The sequence below is a fragment of the Cryptotermes secundus genome, unplaced genomic scaffold, assembly GCF_002891405.2.
Source record: "Cryptotermes secundus unplaced genomic scaffold, Csec_1.0 scaffold188, whole genome shotgun sequence".
Taxonomy (NCBI): Eukaryota; Metazoa; Arthropoda; class Insecta; order Blattodea; family Kalotermitidae; genus Cryptotermes; species Cryptotermes secundus.
In genome coordinates this window covers 343,174-359,740 of record NW_019738872.1, presented here as the reverse complement: position 1 = coordinate 359,740, position 16,567 = coordinate 343,174, and the positions used below count along the sequence as shown (strand labels likewise).

General features: G+C 38.3%; 1 protein-coding gene across 1 annotated transcript in view; it reads left to right on the top strand.

The window, feature by feature from the left end:
• The window catches only part of LOC111871085 (mitochondrial-processing peptidase subunit beta), a 42,808-nt gene extending 29,510 nt beyond the window's left edge, over positions 1 to 13,298 (top strand). Inside the window, exons 8-9 of the mRNA XM_023863872.2 lie at positions 4,048 to 4,194; positions 12,947 to 13,298. Coding sequence (XP_023719640.1) covers positions 4,048 to 4,188 — 141 coding nt within the window. The 3' untranslated portion in view covers positions 4,189 to 4,194; positions 12,947 to 13,298. The remainder of the gene's footprint in view (positions 1 to 4,047; positions 4,195 to 12,946) is intronic.
• The last annotated feature ends 3,269 nt before the right edge of the window (positions 13,299 to 16,567 follow it).

Here is a 16,567-nt window from a genome sequence, read left to right as displayed (position 1 = left end):
GAAGTGAAAAGTCACTTTAACATTGTTCTTTTCATTTATATATATATATTTCGCTCAAACAAGAACTGTAGAGACAGAGAAACAGCCATTGCTAGGTAATGGCCTGTACACATGCACCAGAGGAATGCACATGTATGCACGCAGCAGTGAATCAACACAGCAATAGAGGAAGCAGTGTTTTCTGTGGGTCCCTCCTAAGGCTATATAACGAGGATCTCACAGCTAGAATTACAGTTGAGTTGAATTCCATGTGAGCAGTTAGCCTAGAGTTGAGCTCTGCGAAGATAGTTGGCAGTTGCAGCAGAGAATTGAGGGAGTCTCTGGAGTTGGCAGTTACAGCAGAGAATTGAGGGAGTCTCTGGAGTTGGCAGTTGCAGCAGAGAATTGATGGAGTCTCTGGAGACGGCAGTTGCAGCAGAGAATTGAGGGAGTCTATGGAGTTGGCAATTGCAGCAGAGAAATGAGGGAGTCTCTGGAGTTGGCAGTTGCAGAATAATGGCAAGAAAGCAATCACGCTGTGCAAAGATGGGTTCAAGTCCTGATGAGGTCATTGAATTTTTTTCAATTGACCTAATCCTTCTAGCCGCACTGTGGCCCTGGGGTTGACTCAGCCTCTAACAGAATTGAGTACCAGGAATTAATTAAACAATTTTCCTGGGGAGTAAAGCGTGGCCGGCGCATAAGGCTGACAACCTTACTGCCATCTTTGAGCTGATTGTCTAGATAATGTGGGACCCTCAACATCTCACAATCCTATGGGCCTTCACGACCTGGTACAGGGATAGCTTTAGTTTTACACCAACTTTACTAGATAGCAGCACTTGACTGAAGCACAATGCTGTGTAGGTAACCAAGAAACTTATCACTGTCAGTAACCACCCACCATCCAGGGAATTCACACATAAGTACAAATATACAAAATAACACATACGTCAGATAGAAAACTTGACACAGTCACATATTGTCTGTTCACAGAATACCGCATCATGGACAATATAGACCTCAAACACAGAACTGCTGTACACTCTGCACATAACCCCCCCAAAAAAAAACAGGAAATACTGGAAACGCAGAGTACCAATTTGAAAAAGGGAAAAGACAAAGGATATGTTTTAATAACAATTCATGAATAATTTGGAACTAGTTTTAACCAAGTTGTAGAACAATGAAATAGAAAAGAAACACGGTGCGACAGTTACATGAAAGCATCTACCTGATGATGACCTTATAGGGTCGAAACATGTCTAGAAGTATAATTTATATAAAGGTAAAGCTATCCCTGTGACAGGCCATGAAGGCCCAAAGGGTTGTGAGACATCAAGGCTCCAGACATTTTCTTTCAGACATTCAGCTCACAGATGGTGGTACGGTTGTCAGCTATGCGCTGGCCGCCCTTTATCCCTTGCAGGAAGATTCATGGTACTCATTTCTGTTAGACGCTCAGCCAACCCCAGGGCCATAGTTCTTCTCAAAGGATTAGGTAAACTGAAAATAATTCACCCCATACCTACTCAAACCCATGACTTTCAGGCTTGTAGAATAGTGCCTCAACCAACTAGCTACCATATGCCCCATAATTTATATAAAAATGACAACAAGAATTTGCACCTTCAAGACTGTTTCTGCAGATTAAATCCTCAATCACTGTAACAGGATGCTGAAATATAATATTATGATTGGCATAATTATCATCATAGGATACAGATTGTATCACACTTGGAATTAGAATTGTCTGACCTTGCATGTTAATGTGCAAGAATAATTAAATATATACAGAGTGTTAAAGTAAGAATTTAAAAATGTTATTATGAAAATCAGTACTGGCCACGAAAGTGATTTTCACCATTTGAGAAAAAACCTTAAAGCTACCTGACCTGAATGTATTTCAACTTGGCCCCTTGTGTTATTTATGCAGAGTCCATCTGATATTCAAATTGCAGAAATCATTGTCACACATTTGTGGTCGGATTCCTTCCACAGCATAGACAATGCGGTCCTTGTACAGAAGTAACCTTTGTGGGGTACACCTGGTCCTTACTATGTACCTGGAGGAGGACTTTCATGGGTTTTACAGTAGGAGATCTTTGTGGCCACATTGTGGGGTTGCCTCTTCCAATCAGTTTTTGGGTGAAGGTTCTGTCCAGAAATGTTTGGGGCATTGAAGTCCAATGTGGCAGTTCTCTTTTTGGAATATGATCTGTGAAATCACTTTTTTAATTTGTGGGACTGAATACAGTTTTAGCATATCAAGGTAATTGAAACTGGGGACGGTGCTGTCGGTGAAAAAGAAGTGACCTTGTCATGTGCTGTGGCACATCAGATTCACTTTGGCTCTTGCACTTTCATATTTCGTATCAACATGGGGATTTTTGGAATCCCAACATGTGGCAGTTGTGCCTGTTCACATTCCCAGTAACATGAAATGTTACTTTATCAGAGAAGACAAGGTATCTCATCTACTTGATATCCTCATCCATGTTCTGTAACATGGGGACAAACATATTCCTCATGTGCTACATAATCTTCCTCTGAAAGTTGTAACACACAGGCTTTTGTATGCACAGAATGTCAAGATATCTTGCACTGTAATCTGAGGGATATGGGGGTCTCATCTCACTTCTTGCTCTGTGATCTGAGGGACATGGGGTCCTCATCTCACTACTTGCTCTGTGATCTGAGGGATGTGGGGTCCTCATCTCACTACTTGCTCTGTGATCTGAGGGATGTGGGGTCCTCATCTCTCTTCTTGCTCTGTGATCTGAGGGACATGGGGTCCTCATCTCACTTCTTGCTCTGTGATCTGAGGGATGTGGGGTCCTCATCTCACTACTTGCTCTGTGATCTGAGGGATATGGGGTCCTCATCTAACCTCTTGCTCTGTGATCTGAGGGATATGGGGCCCTCATCTCACTCCTTGCTCTTTGATCTGAGGGATATGGGGCCCTCATCTCACTCCTTGCTCTGTGATCTGAGGGATATGGGGTCCTCATCTCACTCCTTGCTCTGTGATCTGAGGGATATGGGGCCCTCATCTCACCTCTTGCTCTGGCTTTCACAGAACTTTAGCAGAAACCTGCCATATGGCCTCCAGTTTATGTCAGGGATTCCACCCTTACTTATGCTGCCAGTTGCTTGGAACTGTTCCACGTATTACAGAATGTTTTTAAGGAGGGGGTTTGCCCTAAATCATTTAGAACTTCCTTTCAAACATTTATTTCTGCCAAGCACGCAGCCCAACCAGCTTCCAGATATCTCCATCATCACTGAGTTTGGCTCATGCACATGTCTGTATATGCTTGGTATAAAATGTAGCATAAATAAAGCTTTCAGAGTTTTTCTTTAATATGATGGAACTGCCCTGTTGTAACTTTGATATTCACAATACCAATTTTTAAATAATCGTTCTTTCTCTGCTCTCCTGTATTTATGTGGTAAGCATTTACTGTTCCTTGTTAACTACGATTCTTGATTTGGGATGACTAAGTTTTGTACTTTGCCAGTTATCTAATGTCCCAAAGAGAGTGTGGCTTTTCAGAAACAAAATCTATTTCTGTTCTTGTGACAAGGCGAGCAGGCGCTAGTTAAGTGAGTTCGTTAAAAGTAACTTTTGTGAACCACTGGACGGTATATTCAGGGTTTATGCTGGTTGTATAACTCATTTTCAAAGGTGTTCCCACAGTGATATATTGCATTTAGTGTCACAAGTTTGAAACACTTTTTCATCATCTGGTGTTGTGAATAGAATGCAGTGTGTTAAAAATAGATCCAATTTACAAAACATAGTGTTCTGTTCATAAACGTAGGTGATGAACGATATCAAAAGCCCAGAAATCTTAAGTGCAATACATCATACTAACCCTGTCAACCTGAGAGGTGCTTTCTGATTCTCTGATGAAGTCAAGCAAGTGTCCCCTTTCTCTTCACATATGTTGAGACAGAGCTCATCTGTTTAGCTTATGTATTATGAGCATTGCTTTGGATTTTTGTTTGTCTGTGCATACGCACCAGTCAGTCATGAGTGATACTTTGTATATTCACATTTTGCAGAAGGTAACAGCTAAAGATGTGCAAGAAGTTGCGATGAAGTACATCTATGACCGATGCCCTGCTGTGGCAGCCGTTGGTCCAGTTGAGAACCTGCCTGACTACAATCGCATCAGATCATCCATGTATTGGCTAAGGCTGTAAACAGAGGTACATTTGAATGATTAATGCTGTTTTGGTTGGTATAGTTCATGTGTTCTCAACATTCTCTTATAAGTTCATATCACACAGACACACACATGTGTGTTGTGTGATGAGAAGTGGAGGGACTGCAAGCATGTTTTCTTTAAGCTGCTGTCACCATTGATGATAGGATGATAAACGAACGTGGGGAATAATTATCAAGAGAATTCTGTGTTCCTGTCTCTCAGAATGGGAATTGGAAAGAGTAGTCTTCTGCATTAAAACATGATAGAAAGCTCCTTCATATGTTTCCTTATGTAGCATAATATGATGTGTTATGGAATAGGGCATTGTTTTTGTCATCATTGCATTAATCTCTTGCAGTTAGTTGATTTATTATTTACTTATTAGCATAAAGCATATTGAATTTTGATTGGAAATTTCTGTGGTTATTGGAGCATAAAATTGGTTGAGACAATTTCTATGCATGTGCAATATTACTTGGCTGTAAAAGCGAATTTAGTCAAAAATACCCAACCTCAGTAACTTGAGAAGTTCTGGTAAGACAGATTTGTAGTAAGATGTTAAACTTCACAGAATAACATTATACACTGTTTCTAGATACTGTCTAGAGGTACATTGTAAACTTCTGGCAAAAGCTGAAATTAGTACCAAAATTAGTACTTTTTCACTGCTGTTTGTTGCTGCTGTCTGGTACTTGTAGTCTGTATTACTACCAGCTTGTGAATTTTAGAGTATGTAATGGCAGAATAGCAAGTGTTAGTATTTTATATATAGGGAGTTTACTTAGCATTCAGAAGGCTAATATGTCCATTTTATTTTGTTATGAACAGCTAATAATGTGCATTCTGTGGATTTTGTACTGTCAACAACAGATGTGGGTTTGATTGGTGTATAATAAAATTATGGAATTCAAGTAGGATAATAAGTCAAACAATTCATTATAGCAGTCGATCTTCATGTTTCAATCCAGCTGACCATCATCAAGTGTGTATAAATAAACAGTAAACATATTACATTATTGCTGAATAATATGATCAGAATGGATCCATTTTTCACTGTCTTGAACTTAATGGTCTTTGTGTTGAGAGCAAATATATGAAGTATACATTAAAAAGGTAACAAATTTTATTAACCCTTCATTGCCGGTGGGCATTTGAATTCCTACTGAACTCCTATGCCAGAAGATATTTCAATATTTAAATCGGAGAGTGCAACATTTCACTTAAAAGTGTAATAAATTGGGAAAAACTGGAGTTTTGTTTTTCTAATTTTCACACTACGTTCAGAAATGTATATAGAATCGGTGTATTGATCCACACTGCTTTAAAATTATTTTTTGGCACAGTAAACCTATAAAAATGATGAATGATAGTATCATATTACCTTAGTAATTCAGTTGGGTGTACTAGTCATGAAAACATTCCACACAGAGACCCATGTCACATGCGTCATACCAGTACACAGTTTTTAACACAGAACAAGCCACTTCTGTGGTCTTGATTTCTTTGCAGTTGGTAGAATCTTGCTTATAAAATTTATTTCTCTTAGGGTGGCCACTGATTGTCTGATGAATGTCGACCCAGCACTTTGTGTTCTACAGCATTAGCATATTTCACAGAGAGTCCCTCAGTTAACTGAATTCTGATTGACAATTTATCTATTCTTTTCCTTTATTATTCCTACATATTATCACCGCATTCAGAAATTTTCTTTTTGTCCCTTATAGTTTTGCATATTCTCCCAGTGGATGTTTGTGCTATTCTCGATTCTGTCATTTACCACAGAATTGAGAAAAGCACAAACATCAATTTTCAGTGTCTAATTCTGAATCTGATAAAACTTTGTTCTGATTCAGTTGCAAGTAAATATATTCTCCTCTGGTCATGACACAACATACCTGGCCGCTTCACTGCTCGTGGCTCGCCTTGGCTAACCAGACTGCATGATGCATATTTATAGAACAAAGGGGATTACAGTGGTATCTTCATATAGTGAACTGTTTATCATTTGCTACAATAGCAGTCATAACACACTTCTAGAGTCAACATCACGTTTCAAAGTTGTAGATTCTCCATGTATCTTCTCGTAGTTACAAATACCAATCTGGAAGCAGCACAGTTCAGAATATGCCTTAAGAGAATCAACTTTTCTTCCATTATTNAGGTGAAATTGAGTGCACTACGAGACGGCCACTGTATACAAATAATGGAGGAAAATCAGTGCAACAGGACGCTAAAATATAACATAATCAACTTTTCATTCGATCAGCATGCAGGACAGCACACAGTATCGATCTAACATGTTTAGTTCATAACGATTCCCCTAGGCAGAGATAGGTTTGTATGATAAGANAAGTCCATACATTACAGGTTAAGCGCACAAACTGTTGAGGTAGAAAACTTTCTCAACTTTCTGCTGCAGGAAGTTCAAAATGGGTCAACGAATGTATGAAATTTCCTCTTTAATTTCATACCAAAAGAATTACTCTACATGAAAAACAACAGTTCAAAATACGAGTTGAAACTACGGGTGCCCTGCACTGACCCTGGTGGCATGTGACAGAATCTGCTGGTGTGCAATGTACAGAGCCCATCACTGAATGGTTAATAGGTGTGTGTGTTGTGTTGTAACTGCTTTTTAAAGAATATTTTTGTGGTTATGGATTTTGGTTTGTAATTGTATGTACTTAGTAAATTGGTAGTACTGTCTTCATATTTTCTTGTAGATGTTTTTATCTGTAAACGAAAGGTAAGGTTATGAAGTATTTATACCTGTTATGATTTATTAGGTTATAATTGTGATTTTTTGTACTTATGTTTTTATGGTATTGTGGGGAATGTTCAGTATGTTGTATTTGAGTAGTTACATGACACTCAGTATACTGTTGTGAATTGATATTGTTTGTGCTGTGGTTCTGCAACGTTGTGTTTGATAAATTTTTGTGCAATGGAATGTGGAGATGATGTCGTGTATGTTACAGAAGTCAGTAAATATTAGGTGTATGTGTGTCTTTCATTAACTTTGCACTATTCATGATATATCAAAAACTGAAGGTATTCTCATATCATGGTTGGTTTGTTATTTGTAGAAATGTTCACATGATCAGATTTTTATTTTTGCTGAAATAATGAAGTTTTGTTGTAATAAGAAAGTAAACTTGTCCCTGTGCTTAAGTAGTTGAGCACTATGCTATGAAGACATATTGGGGGAATGGATGAATGGATGTATAGACCCATGTTTTATTGACCTCAGCACTAGCTGGAGATGAGTGGTCACTTCCCACTCTGGCCACTCTACCTGCATGAAAAGTCCCTGGCACCCATTGAATAGGGATTAAATTTTAGACTCTTATTTCTAATGTTTAACTATGTTTTGTTGAAGTGTTTACCTGTTTATGATGTGTTTTCTGATTTAGCTGGTTGGTATATTGGTGAATGACTGAAGTATGTGGCTGAAGTTTGAGTTGTGGTATGTGTTGAGGTGGCTTATTATTCTATTCGAACTCAATCATTTTGTTATGTACCAATCAAACCCACATTTGTTATATGATGGTACTAAAGCCACAGAATATACATACACAACAGGATGCATTGCACAGAAATGGCTAATAATATACCTCCTCTGAAAATAGCGAGGTTATAATCTGAGAAATCTTCAGCATTTCCATAGAAATATTTCTTTGTATTTGAAATATGTTCCCAATTTCTTAATATGCCAGCTTAATTCAACATAATATACTGTTTTAAACCTAAGCTAAAGCAATGTTAAATAACCTAAAATCCACCCAGTCCATTCAGATACAAAGTGCCCTCACATTCCCTGAGTGTACCTTTACAAGTAATAGAGACCTTAGACAGAGTTGAATGAAACAAGTGAAGTAATGGAAGTGCCCTTGTTCAAGTTCATTGAAATGAACACAAGCAAGTGCCCTTTTATATCTTTATATGTTTGGATTTGCACTATCTGTATCTTGCTTATTGTATGTACTTTGTTTTGTATTGTTCCCTTTATAAGTTATAATCTTTCCTTATCTGTATCAGTGTAAGATCTGCTGCCACTAGGTGAATACCCAATTGCAGTAAAATAATAATAATAATAATAATTATCTAAGCTGAACACATCTCACCTTACCTGAATTTACATAATAGTTCCCATGTCTTGCCAAAAGGTTCCTTGATGAACCTCAGTTACATAAACTTAGTTGAAGTTTCTCATTGTTCCTGAAATCATGTCAGGCAGATCTAACTGAACTGACTCTGTCACACTTTTATGTAATTCACCTCAGCCAAGCCCAGCTTAATCAAGCATTACCTAACAAAAATTACGTATCTCTTAAACTTTCCTCACATTAACATAACTTATTTTTTCTCCATGTGTGAGTAATTCAGCCACTTGTCCCAACATATTTCAAGTCAGGGTCTTGACACTTGTTCTTTGGATATAGGAACAGAACAAATTCTTTGATCTGACATTTTGAAACCAGCCAAAAAAGGATATTTTGAATGGTAGCAGTGAATCTAATAAAATCATATTTATGTTTTACTGTACTGTGACATATTTCTAATCTGCAAGTGCAGGAAGCATGTCAACTTTGCTGGCCAGCCATCCTAAATTGTGCAGTATTTACATTTTTGTATTTTGTTTTAAAGACTTTCAGCTGCTTGCCTGACTTGTCACAGTGTGTTGGAAGAATCTACTTCAAATGGACGCCACTTTATTTTTATGTATATATATGAGGACTGAAACATCAAATTTTCGAAACATTTTTAGAACACTGGATGATGTACAAAGTCTGAAAGCCCAGTAACTCTGACTTTGAGAAAATGGAGTGACGGTAGAAGTACTTACACAGTGTCAGCTGCAAGATCATGAACATCATTTCTTTCTCCTAGGATCAGTTTCTGGCGTTTTTTCCTGTGTTTCGCAGAGTAATGCATGTCTGTAGCTCAGGTATCCCATTGTCACAAGTACAGCAGCAGCATGACATGCCTAACAAGACTGCTGCTGTTCTCTAGTCACCACCTCATGTGTTCCAACAGTGCTTGTTGTAGATAATTTTGTCAGGTAGATTTTTGATGTTTTCGTACATTTCCTGCATGTGCTCTGTGCAGGCAGTTGGTATGGAGGGATGCTTGTTTCCACTGTGAAGTAAAACTGCTTTTAGTCAATGTTTCAATGAATCAACAAAAGCTTCCATTCATTGGTTTTGTGAGCTTGTCCTAATGCAGCAATGACATTATCAGCATATGAACAGTGAACAAAATCACCAGCTGAAGAAAAATACTGAGCAGTGTCTCCTTGACGGTAATGAAACGTCTAAATGTTTGTGTTCTTCTGTAGAAGTCTCCTGCCTTGCAGTCGTGATCCTGATAATTCACCTTGTATCTTAGATAAATTCAAGTCCCATAGTAAATCATTGAGCTTCCTGTGGGAGATATGATGCAGTTCATTTGATGTAGAAGTCTAAAAGTCTGGATTTGCTGATACCCTATTCCATAGGGACTGGCTGATCATCATTGGTCCATTTCTCAGGTGATTTGGAAACCAGCAGGTCTTGACTCTGAAGCACTCGTCTGACAGCAGAAGGCAGTAATGGATGTTATATACTATGTTTAAATTTCAAAAAAATTCCAGGTATCTTAGTTAAAGAGAAGTAACAGTCTGTCAAGTTATCTTGTTTTTCCAAGACCATTAGAACAGCAGATGGCATAAACTTCTCTTAACCTTTCAGCTATCCTCTCAAACACATCACACATATGGCATAGACAACATGAGGAGCCCAAGGTTTATCTTGGTCACCAAAAGTAGAGCTCATGTGATTTCTTAGTTAATGGTGTTATGGTAAAAAGTAAAGCTATCCCTGTAACAAGCCGTGAAGGCCCATATGGTTTTGAGACGTTGAGGGTCCCACATTATCTAGACAATTGGCTCAAAGATAGTGGTAAGGTTGTCAGCCTTGCGTTCCAGCTGCACTTTACTCCCCAGGAAAATTATTTAATTAATTCCTGGTACTCATTTCTGTTAGAGGCTGAGTGAACCCCAGGGCCATTATAGTCTTTCAGTTAAGTTTTAGCATACCATCACCACAAACAAAAAAACTGTCAGCATCATTTACACACTTTTGAGGCATAATGAAATTCTGTACTCACTCAACCACTGATGTAAACACCTGAAGTGTCAGAAAAGAATAAACTGTTAAAGAGCAGTGTAGTGCTTGTGCGTGTTTGAACTAGTACACAGATGACGTAACTGCAAAGTTACTGCTATTTTCAGTGAGCACTAGACAACAGTGTCTTGCGAGCTCTGACTTGCAGATAGACTATATAACTTCAAAGTTATGAGTTTTATTTTTCAATGCTATTCCGTTAAATTAAAAAATAAAAGACTAAAAATAGTGAAATAAGTTTTGCAAAAAAGAACAAGGAAACTCTTAAAACAGTAACTATAAGCATGCATAAGAAGCAGTTTTTGAAAGTCTTTAAAAATCTGTTGGTAACAGCAAAATTCTGTTTTTAAATTTATCAGCATTAAAAATGCACACTGAAATCATGCTATCAGACATTAGGAAACAAAAACTATGTAAATCATTGTAATCCCCTGAAAGTGGAAAGTGACCCATTGTACTGTGCAGCATAATAAGCTACTTTAAGAAAAGCTTTCAATTGGTCAGACATTTTTTATAGCCCCCACAGAATGTTTTCAAGAGAGGAGCATCTGAAGTCTGTAGCACATTGCTTGCTTTCACACATTTGTGGTTCTAGAATGGTGTATTCTGTTTTAAATGTTTCTATTGTCTAAAATACCGAGAGTCAGTAAATAGGACACAAATGGATATAAGATGTAAAACATGTGATATTCGAACCTAGAAAAAACATTTTTTTCTCACCATATCCTCCACCAACACTGATACACTTGTCCCGCCGCTTTACCAGTGCATCAAAACTCACAGCATAGAAGTCTTTTGAGTGTTGTCTCAGCCACTTGCACACCTCTGTTTCAACCTGTTCATCAGCAAAACGTTTGCCACCGAGTTGTGAACCGCTTTATGTGACAAACACTTCCCACTGTAAACAGGAAACATTTCTTCATGAATTTCCTTTACATAAAGTCCTTTTGCCCATAAAAATGCACAACAGATCTCTGCTCTTTGGTAGTTTACTCCTCTAGGACGATCACCATTTGGACTACTGAAACCAGCCTCTGAACTTGCACATGCTTGTCTGCTACCTAGACTGCCATGAAGCCGGACTGTGCTGTTACCTAGTGTTACACATAGAAAACCTATTAACGTTCATTTGTCCTTCGTTTTTTGAAGGCAGTACACCTCAGCATGATATAGCCATTGTTATCATATGTAAACCACCACTTATCCTTGATTTCTCTCCCTCCGACTATTTTAAACTTGAGTATGAGGGGTGAGCCATAAAACTGGCCCTAGCACTGCGACCTTCAGTGATCAATTGTGCTTGCTTGTTGTCAGGAAATTTCTGCTAACACTCTTCCATTCAAATTCACCACAGTGAACAGACTGGTCTAGCAGTAATGCTCTCCACTCATGTTCAGCAGAGGCTCTCAAAATAAATTTGGTCATGACACCAGGAATACTTACTAAGTTTTTTCAGGGTTTTCTTCATTTCTTCCAGGTAATTTCTTAGATAGTACATGAGTTAGGTCTTGACCACTTCTTCCAAATCTTTTCCAATCTGTTATTCATAGCATCCTAACATTTGATGCTGTATAGTCCGTGATACTGAAAGCATCATAAAATAACCCACCCAAGAAACAGTCACTGCTGCTTTCTAGTGCTTCTGATTTTCAACAAAGTTTATTTATCTTCTGTTTTGATTTAGAGTAGCGTACATGAGGCAGACTACACGCCTACCTGGAAAATGTACTGTTATCAGTGGCATTGTTATTGGAACATTTTCATGGCTTCATGTACACTTTGTATAAGGAATTTGATTTTGTTTTATGCAGTTCACTGTGAAGATCATATTGGCAGACTGCATGCTTTAAGACATTTGGATTGTAACGTTTCATTTCTGTTTTCATATAAGGTGATAAGAAAGCTACTTGGGTAGGATTGGTGTATAAAACTACACTCCATTGTTTATTGTTTAGTTGTACTTGACATGCTGCTTAATATGTGTTATATTTAAGCATCCTGTTGCATTATATAGATCTGACTTATGGAGCTTTTGTGCCATCTCTGTGCAATGTTATGCACTATTCTCTCTTTGTATTCCATTACCGGACACTACCCACAACAAAAGACTATGACGCCGACCCACACACAGCAGAACTCCCACCCCAGCAAGAACATTCAAGGAAGCCACAACCAACAAACCAAACAAAGCCAAAAGCAACCACATGCAACCCAAGGACACTGAAATAAAACTGATGTTAACCCACATAACCAAAATAACCAGAGGCAACTACAATAGGAGGAAAGAAGACCACATTACAGTGAGCAGCAGAACCCTTAACCATACAGCCTACACACCTGAAGATGGCCAGTTAGGCCGAAACATGTAGTGTCCAGTAGAGAAATATGAAGAAAGAATATATATATGGCACAAAAGCTCCAAAAGTCACATGCTTAATGTATGTTATGAACATTTGACTGCAGAGTGATGACAGCCTTGGAAGAAACATTTAACTCCGTCATGAAAGCATTATTTTTTCTGAAAATATTTTGCTTTTTTAAAAAATTCCACATTTATAGCTACAACCAATTTTTGTGCTTTTGTTTCAGTATAAGCTGAATAAATTAGTGGAATCGTTCTAAACGTCATCATGGTGTCATAAATCGTGAGTCCATCGCAGAAAATCTGAAGTCCTGTTCATCAGTTTATTTAGCAAGACTTTCAGGAAATAACTCTTCGCATTTTTACATTGTAAGAAAACTGTATTTACTGAAAGCTTATAGTTAAGGAATATTGTAAATAGTAGCACACTAAATATTCTCATTTCATTCATGTGTATTTGTTTCACATTTTATACCACTGACATGTCTTGTTGGAAGAAGATATGAGATGAGAAGGGTTTGGAAGGAAGTGTTCATTGTTTATTTATGGCACTGAGTAAAGTCACTTTTCTCTCGTCAAGCTCCCGAACTTTCATTTAGATTCCATCCTTGTTTGTTACGCATGCCACATAAAGTTTTTGAGCTCTACTGTTCCTTCAGTTGACCTAATCCTTCCAGCTGCACTGTTGCCCTGGGGTTGACTCAGCTCCTAACAGAAATAAGTACCGGGAATCTTCCTGGTGGGATGAAGGGTGGCCGGTGCATAAGGCTGACAACCTCACCACCATCTGTGAGCCAATTACCTAGAAAATATGGGAGACTCCACGCCTCATTGACCCTATGGGCCTCCACAGCCTGTCACAGGGATAGATACCTTTACCTACTGTTCCTAGTCGTATGGTTGCTGAAATCTTTTCCATCACTTAATTTGTGAAACACGAGGTTGCTGAAAAAATTTTTATCGTCTTGTCACCAAAATCATCACCCCTATATTAACCACATGGTCACTAAAGCTTCTTCCGTCACCCCTTACATGCCCAATCGTCAAAACATTTTTCATCACAACTTTTAATTGACCCTGTGGTCACTCCCTATTGGAGAGTATCAGATTCTTATGTTTTGTCCAATCATAACTTCGTCTCAGACTAACCAACCATAGTGAGATTTATATAAGAGCAGCTAACCCTATATCCTGCAGCGTCATTAACCCTGAAAGGTAAATGCAGTGTTTGCCAAATGCTCTAAATTTTTTTGGCATTTTGCCCAGTGTATTTCCAAAATCTGAAATACATGTATAGATTTAAATTGAAAATGGCCCTTTATATTTTTAAATATGGTACTACATGCGAGTGCATTTTGAAAAAGTGGCTAGTATTAAAAATTATTAAAGGGAGAAATTTTGCATTCTGGAGAAAATTTTCATCTTGACTAATGAAATGTTTTAAATTCTCAAATTTTTCTTGTCTTGAAGTGAAAAAGTCGGTCTCTCACATGCCTAGTAGGCATATTTATGGCCCATCTCCACACTGACATTCCTGTGTCTAGATCCAGACATTCATCAAGTATTGCCATGAAATCGGAAACTTCATTAGATATTACCATGAAATAAGCTAAAATAAATGTATCATTGCTTTTGCATTATTCTTTACATTCAACAAGAAATACTTTAATGAAAGTTGCTTCCTTTTTGAAGATTAATTACTGTACATCATTTCAGGACCCTGAATTTTTGCTACTGTCACTGACACCTCATAGTTTCATATATCTACTATGTTGTTATTACTGATTAGTCAGAAATTGGACAGAAAAATGGTTTCCAGTGGCACAGTGTCGATATCAAGTTTCATGAAAATCAGGCACCTGGTTCAAAAAATGAAATGAGGATAATCAAGCCTGTGATTGTAAGATGTTGGAAAACTGAAAATATATGTTTTTCAGATCTTTGGGACAAATGTTTGTTATTACAATGCTATGGGAGCACTGGGCTTCTGAGCAGCCTATCTCACTGCAAAATTGCTTAATTCTCCGTAATTGTGATGGTTAACAGTTCCCACTGTGCCTCACCTCTCCATCCCAGGATCTGATTGGTGATTGTTGTCTAAGACCTGATCCTTCCAACCTTTTCTGTGTAACCTGCCAGTTTTCCTAATTTTGCTCATTTCTTCCCTGAAGATGGAGGTGATAAGTTCCCCAGAACTGCTTGCCAAACTATATGCTGTCATATGCTGAACATAAATCTCATCGTACTTGCTACCAAATAACGTGTACAGCTGACAGTGTTGCTGGGTCTGGAGATTGAAATTTATTGTGTTTTATCAGTCCATGCAGACACACTACTCTCAGTACTGTATATATTTACAGTCTGCATTTCTTATGGCATTCTGTTTGAAACTAATTCTTTGCAGCAGTGTCCCGCTTGAGAAGCTTTTACTGACTCATTGACTTAAGAAACTCCCAGCTTTTATGGAACCTGAAGGTTCATTTCTGCATTCACAAGATCCTACCTCTATTTGCTGTTTTGAGCCAGACGTGTCCCATCCATATCCTCCAACCCCATCTCTTTTAACATCCATTTTAATTTTATCCTTGCATTCACACCTAAAAGATTTTCAGTATAATTGCTGGTAAATTATGAGGTTGTTGCCAGAAAATATTTTTGTAGATGCATTATTGTAGGTACAGGCTCTAGGCTGAATGGCCATGGTTCAATTCCTGGCAGGGATGAGATTTTTATCTACTCTGCAGCATCCAGACTGGCTCTGGGGTCCCCACGGCCTCCTGTCTAATGGGTACTGGGGCTCTTTTCTGGGGTGTAAAGTAGCTAAAATGTGAAGCTGACCACTTACCTCCATCTAGTGCTGAGGTCAAGAATAGTGAAACTTTCCCTGTACATCTTCATGGCTTGGTGCTTAACTGATCAAGTACATGGATGTTACCCTTAACATTATTAAGCAGTTAAATGGTTATGACATCTTAACATTTCATGCGGTACTCTGTATCGTAGTGGGTATGACATGTCTACACATCATGCATGTTTCCAACTACAACATTGTAGATATGACAGTTGGCATTGCAAATTTCTATGTTGTGCTTGCTAGAACTGCAAGTTACTTCAGAGTGTGACAGGAAGGTGCTTATTGCTTGCTGTCCTAGGCTCAAGTTTTTGAGAGTAAAGATTGTGGCAGGTCCTAGCAAGAAAATCAGAGGTAAAGCGACCAGAGCGTGAAGCTGACCACTCACCTCCAGGTAGTGACAAGGTAAAGAAAATGTGGTTCTATACATCCACTGCCCCATATACGTTAATGGTGTAGTGCTTAGTTAGTTAAACACAGGGACAACTTTACCTTTTTTACTTTTACCTAGCGCGAAGATGCGTGTGAGTGATGAGGTCTTATATGAACTGTTGCAAGAGAATGAATATAATGATATTTCCAAGAGTAAATATAATAGTGACAGTGAAATAAATGTGAAAATTTTGCCATATGGCTAATAGAGTGTCAGCTCTGATAAAGAAGAAAATGTCAGTGACAACATTAGCATGCGGCATGGCATATGGGCAGAGTCAGGTGCTTAGTGACCATGTTTTCCATTTATAGTCAAAGTCATATTGCGACTGACGGTCAGTTAGCCAGCAAGTCTTGGTGTTGAGCCCCATCTGGGGCTCATGACCAGATATTAATTATTACCATTTGACAGTTACGGTCTTATTTTTGTGGGGCACCCTCTCTGTCGAGAGGATGGGTCTGTCATTTGCATATATTCCTGGCCCTTGCCAGCACAGTCTTTCTCGGGTCTGAGTCCCTTGGCGCTTGCAACCATATTTTACTGTCTCAGATTTGGGACTTCCAT